The sequence below is a fragment of the Eurosta solidaginis genome, chromosome 3, assembly GCF_040869045.1.
Source record: "Eurosta solidaginis isolate ZX-2024a chromosome 3, ASM4086904v1, whole genome shotgun sequence".
Taxonomy (NCBI): domain Eukaryota; kingdom Metazoa; phylum Arthropoda; class Insecta; order Diptera; family Tephritidae; genus Eurosta; species Eurosta solidaginis.
Genome location: NC_090321.1, coordinates 193936655 through 193943448, shown reverse-complemented (window position 1 = coordinate 193943448; position 6794 = coordinate 193936655). Strand labels below are relative to the sequence as shown.

Genomic DNA, 6794 nt, shown 5'->3' with positions numbered 1-6794 from the left:
TTTGATGATGTCCTTTTCAATTTCTTTCAATATATTCGAAAATATCTCATATCCACCATATGCTGCAGTTTAAATTGCAAAATTCAATTCAATTTTAAGTAAAAAATGCATTTCTTTTGAAATAACTTTCAGAGTAACTGAAAAATCATATGAAATCATTCCCACTTTTGCTGTGAACTAAAATAATGGTTTAGTTTAAATAATTACTAGCAATTGCATTACTCAAGCCTGAATATAACATGTAAAGCTTTCTAAACACCTGCAGCACAATGTAAAAGCATTCACTGAGCTTAATATCAAAAAAACACATGTTTATAAATTTGGTACGAAGTGAAGAAAAGAGTTGAGTCTGCGGGCAAGTCCACGCTCATGCTGTGCAATAAGATTTTGGCAAATGACATTATCGTATCTACATATATGTTAATATGTAAATGGATCGGAGCCTTCAATTCTCAGTGATAGCGAAATTCGACTTAAGCTACCACACATTTTTTGGTAATAATTTCAAAATATGCATTAAGCTTAACCATGGTATGTACTATTAATACACACATACAAATATATGTAGCTATAACATACAAAAAGAAATGTTTAAATAATTACATAGCGCTTTATTTAAGTTGTTTATCAATTCGGCATAATTTTTATTATTTTCACATTTATTAAAATATCGTATTATATAGTTAGTGTGTACTCCATATTATGTTAAGTAAATGAATTTTTTTTTTGTTTTAATTTAAAATTTGCCATATTTAAATTATGTTTGTTTTTGTTTTTATTCTACTTCATACTGCAATTAATGTTTCTGTAAAAAGCTGATGATAATAAACGAATATGAATACGAATTCGAATATGTACTAGGGGTGAGACTATTCGTATAATAAGCGATTTTATAATAGTCAATAATAAAGTATTCGAATAGTAAGATATTCCAATTATTCGTTTATTCGAAAATATTCCCACTACAAATATGTACCAACAAATGAAAAAATCTTAGATAATGTTGGGTGAGTTTATTTGCAATTGTTGTATTTGTTTTGTGGAATTTTATTTTTGGTACACACACACATAAAAATTTATTAGCACAAACTTTGATTTAATTTCACACATAAACATCATCAATTTACATACATACATTAAAAGTTCTTAATGCTGCGAAATATTGCAATTACAATTTTTGAATTTCAAAAAATAAATAAAATACAAAAACAACAAAACACGATTACCAAACACAGAATGAAATAACACATTCAACCACATTATACAAACAACGCCATTTTAGAGGGAAGCAGGGTAAACGTATACTGGCATTAAAAGCAAAATGCAGCGCGCGCATTTTGCATGCAACAGGAATCGATTGCACAATCAACATTGAATTCCAAAGAAAAAAAAGAGTGACCAAGTGACTACATTTTTCAAAAATTACAAAAGCAAAATTTTTCATAAAATATTTGCATAGTTCTAGGCGCATATCCGCTTTGACAGAGCCACCGTAAAAAATGCTTGGTATTGAATTTCATTATCCCTACTGGACCACAGTATTTCTAAACCTGCATTATACGTATAATGTATTTGGAATAAAGCATTTTAGCATTTTGTTCACAACGTTGTTCCAAAACATTTTTCTCACAACTGGTTCATCGCAATAGCTGGCGTTCATACAGCCCCCGAATTCCAGCTTCTACTAAGCTAAACTTCCATCGCCAAAAATATCTAAAGCAGTAGCAAGTCCGCAGAAAAGCATGCAACATTTAGCACCATACGGTCATAAGGAATAGCCACCTAAGTCCTATGTAAAAGTATAGAAGTTAAGCTGATATTCCTTGTGACCATATGGTACTAAATACTGCACACTTTTTCTGCGTACTTGATACGGTTTTCGATATTTTTGGCGATGGAGTTTTAGCGTTAACGAAAGCTGGAGTTTGGAGGCAGAATTTATCCCGCGCAAACAATATTACATACTGCAATTAAAGGTTTTCTTTTTCTTCAAAATATTAGTTACGGCTAGAAAATATAGCTCTCCATTATAACTTTATCATTTTTTTAAGTTAACTTGATCTATATCAAAATGTTAAAAGTAGTTTAATAGAAGTTAGTAAAACGCTATCAGTTTGCTTTGTTATAGTCAATTAAAGTTAAGGATGATAGCAATAAAAATATTTAATAGATATTATTCAAGCCATTTTTCGGCGTTTTAGTCAACTTAATGAATGTGAGACGTACGTCGTTTTAATTTTGCTCTCAGTCTCCCACAATAGTAAAGAGAGAACATTCTCAGTTTTCTCAGCTACCATTACCAGCTTGTCAGTGGAAGGTGTTTTTCAGTAGTAACTTTTTTGTTTGCTGAAATATATACGATTGTTTTTTAAAAATACGTCTAAGAGACGTTATCTTTTACGTGACTACAAATTTTATATGTAATTTTTGCCTAAAATGGTAATTTTAGCTTAATTTTTAATATATTAAAAACCCATATTTTTCTTTAAAAAACATTTAAAGGAAGTGAATATATATCAAATAAATGATTAAAAAAAAACCAAAAAAAAGATGTAAGTTTTATTTATATCTTTAGGGTCCTTAAACTTGAACACGTCTCTCGGACGTACGTTATCTTTCTAGGGTAAAACAATACCGTTACCTTTCTAGGATTAAACTTTGTACAAACGCCCCATTTTAAAATTTGATTAAAATATATTCAGTGAAAATTTATTTTCAGAAAGCGCTATCTCAGTTCTTGTTTTTTAAAAACGAACTTTCTGCACATAGGCTCAATACATTTTTTCAGATGCGACGAGTTCTGAGAGCCGCTTTAGCCGTTGTGTTCTTTTAACTGGAAGAAATCGTGAAAATTAGAATTTTTGAACATGCAGCTGCTATATATTGATCTTCCACTCACTTGTCGGCCATACATAATAATAAGCCTAAAATAATAGTAACTAAACAAAAACAATCCATATTTATAACGTATTAACGTTTTTTTTTTTTTTATTTAAAAATTATAGAAATCATCTTTCATGGATTTTTCTTTACAAAACATTTTTTTAAAAGGAATTAAAACGAAATTGGTATGTAGCCACTAATTATGTGGAAAAAGCATGCTGCATGAGTTGCTTCTTATTATTTCTTTTTTGGCGGCAAACTGAAAATGTGTGCACTTCTTCAAGCTACCCGAAATTTGGCGACTTTTGATTTCACTTTCCTTTTGGCAAATTTGTTTTGTAATGAAATTATTATAAGAAAATGTGCACTCAAATCACTTAATCTTATAAACACTTATCTCAAAGTGTAAGAACTACGTTCTGGAATTGCTATTGAGCGCAAAAGAGCGTCGAGTAAAGAGTATGATTTTAAAGTTCTCTGTACCCGCAGCCTTGGCTTGTCGCTTTCTAGTCCACAAAGTGGTAAGGAAGCAACATGTTGTTTTAGTGTGCTTTTTTACTGCTTCGTACTTTTACCATAGGTTTATTTTTTTAGTGCACATTTTCTTTTTTCTATGAAGGTACGTACAAAATTTGGAAAAACAAAACAACTATGACTGACTTTTGGTTAATACACAAAAAAAAAAAATTATATAAAACAAAATCAAAATTATTTATTAAAAAATAATAAATAATATTTATATATATATATTAATATGTATAATGCTCTGCCTAACAAGTATGCTTTCATAGCTCTGTTGTTATCGTTTCATTTTCATGTATATATATGAATCTTAATTCTTGCTTTGATTGTGAAATTTTGCTCATCTTGTTGCTTGGTTTTTCTTCTTTTTTTGTGAATTTCTCGACCGATTGTTTCAGTGCCTCATTGCTGTTGTTGCAGTCACACACATATATATTCTTTGTCATATTTTTATTGTTACTGTTTTTGTTTTATGGCAAAGGGCATAATAATTAGTTTATGTATTTGATTGTGCAAACAAACCCAATACAAGAAGGCGAAATTTTCAAATTCCAAATAACTTAGGTCGTCCCTTTGACTGTATGTGGTGTTGCAGTGCACGCAACCAACGCCTGCGTTATTCAATTGTGGGAACAGTAAGTGTGGAACTTGGGGAAACTGCCAAAAAGAACATACACAGCATTACATTTTTTTGCGCTGACGCATATGGCTACATGCCCATACTTTTCAAAGTCCAACTCATAAGTGAGCCTGGGGGCGTTGTATATATATGTACATAAGATGAAACGAAAAACTTTTTTCTACAAATTTCCATTTAATTTCATGCTTCTGTTTTTACTATGCTGCACACAAAATAATACACATTTATGCTATGCTCTGTAGTAGATGCTTAAATATGTATGTACATATAGATGGTATGATATATATACATATATAATATACACATATACATACATACATAAGCTCACTTTTATGTATATGTATGTGTGTAATATGACCAATGCAATGCTCAGCAAATGCAACCGAATTAGAAATTCGTTGTACAAGATTTCTTGTAAAGCGTATGGCCAATAGTTTTTTATTTTTCATTTTATTTTGCTGCTGCTAATACAAACAACAACGCTGTTGCCTATTGCCTGTTGGAAATCACATTTGACATTTTGTTTTGCCTTTCTTTTCATTTATTCATTATTGTGTTAAAATATTGCTATTCATTTAACTTGATGATGGTTGGATGGTTTTGCTTTTTAGTTAATTTTTTCTAAAATTTCGCATTCACAAATGGTAATCTGTTCTATTGCTGGCTGGTTTTCGGACACTATTGCTGTTGTTTCTTTTAGTTGTTGTTGTAGTTCACTGCTTGTTGTTGTTGTTGTTTGTTCCTGCTTTCTATTTTAGTTGTTGTTGTAGTTCACTGCTTGTTGTTGTTGTTGTTTGTTCCTGCTTTCTATTTTAGTTGTTGTAGTTCACTACTCTTTATTTCAATTGAATTCTTTAGTTAAATTTAGATTGTAGTTTTTTGCCTCTGTGTTTCACTTATTTTGCAGATTGCCTGTTGCAGTTTTGTTTTTGCTATAATTTTTTATGTTGCTGGTACTTGTGTTTTTCCTGTTCTTCTCTCTCTGGATGTTGTTGCTGTATATTGTTCCTTTGCTGATTTATTTATTTATTTTTTGTTTAATTAATATTTATTTGCATAGTCAAAAAGGAAACAGTTTAGTTTGGTTAGTTGTCGCCACCCTCTTGTGGTTCATCGCCATCCCCTTGCGTATCCGACGTCCAGAGTGTCAAATTGTCTCTCAACAATTGCATAATCAGCGTTGAGTCTTTGTATGAGTCCTCGTTGAGGGTATCCAGTTCAGCTATCGCATCATCGAACGCCTAAACACAGGCGCCAAGAAATTGTCGTATATTTAAGAAAAAAAAAGAGAAAGAAAAAATTGTATTAATTTACTATGTTTAAGCAAAGTACTTTAATGCAAGCAAAGCCATATTAACCCTGCAAGGCATAGTGTGTCACATATAATACACGTTTTAAACTTTTATAGCACATAGCGCAAACATTTTTTTTTTTGCTTTAAAGAACATTCTGCATTAAAGGGTTAAAATTGCAAAAAGATGCTTTACATATACATACATATAATTTAAACAGAATAATTAAAGCATTTCAAATTTAAAGCAAACAGTTATATGAAATTAATTATAGCTATATAAGTATGTATTTGTTTATATGAATCGGTAAGTATAAATACACAAATATGTGAAAATGTATATATTGCTTTTTTTAAATTAAGCATAATTCGCCATATCGACGGATCAGTGAAAGCAACTATCTTTCTATTTGCCACATATGCATACGGAGCATTCCATAGTTGATAAGGCATAAATCGTACGAATTTTAACAGTTTTCGTCCTTAACTAAACAAAAAAATTCGGGTAAAGATTCCCAAAAGAACGAACATTTTTTCAATTAAATTTTTTTTTTTATTTTTTCATTTTTTTTTTTTTAATTTAAATGTTTCTTATTTTTTTGTATTTAAATTTTTCTTATTTCTTTGTATTTAAAATTTTCATATTTTTGTATTTAATCTGTTCTTTTTTTGTACTTAAATTTTTTTTAATTAAAATGTTTCTTATTTTTTATATTTGTTTTATTTCAATTTTTAAATTTTTTTTAGTTAAATTTTCAAATTTTTTGTTTTTTTAATAAAGTTATCATTTAGTTTTTTTTTTTTTAATGAAATCTTTATTTTATTTTGGTATTAGTTTATTCTTTTTTTATAACTTTTAATTTTTTATAAATTGGGTGACAGTGTCTCAAGTGGACCACCCAAAAATTCTTAGGTCTCCATTTTTGTAACAAATCCACCATTTCGAGACTTTGACGCCTTTTATTCATGTGCCAAGTGATTTCGATTTAAAAATTTGTTTGTTACTAATAATATCAACAAAGTTTTTTTTTGTATAACTTTCGCTAGATTTGTTCGATTTTAAAAGTTCAAACGGGCATCGACAGAGAATTTATCGTTCTTTAAGCTTATAATTTTTTTTTCGAATTCATTATTATATTTAAATGTTTTTCATAATAAATTTGTTATGTAAAATAATGCAAAAAAGGTGTTCTGCACAAAATACTGGATGCGCAAAAATCAGTTATGTTTATAATTCTGTTGAGATAAAAATTGATCGAATTGGGAATAAAAGTTATAAATAATATACTCATAACCCACACGTGAGTGAAAATATATATTTTCTTTGTCAAATTTTTTGCATTATTTTGCATAAAAAATTTATTATGAAAAACTTTTAAATATAATAATAAATTCGAAAGAAAATCATTTGCTTAAAGAACGACTAATTCTCTGCCGATGGCCGTTTGAATTTTTTAA

The 6794-nt window shown here is 29.2% G+C and overlaps 1 protein-coding gene across 6 annotated transcripts in view; it reads right to left on the bottom strand.

Annotated features, from left to right (window-relative positions):
- Positions 1-1011: 1011 nt before the first annotated feature.
- The window catches only part of 14-3-3zeta (tyrosine 3-monooxygenase/tryptophan 5-monooxygenase activation protein zeta), a 126421-nt gene continuing 120638 nt past the window's right edge, over positions 1012-6794 (bottom strand). For all 6 annotated transcript variants that reach the window (XM_067774429.1, XM_067774427.1, XM_067774424.1 and 3 more), the window contains one exon: positions 1012-5286. In XM_067774429.1, coding sequence (XP_067630530.1) covers positions 5131-5286 — 156 coding nt within the window. In that variant the 3' untranslated portion in view covers positions 1012-5130. The remainder of the gene's footprint in view (positions 5287-6794) is intronic.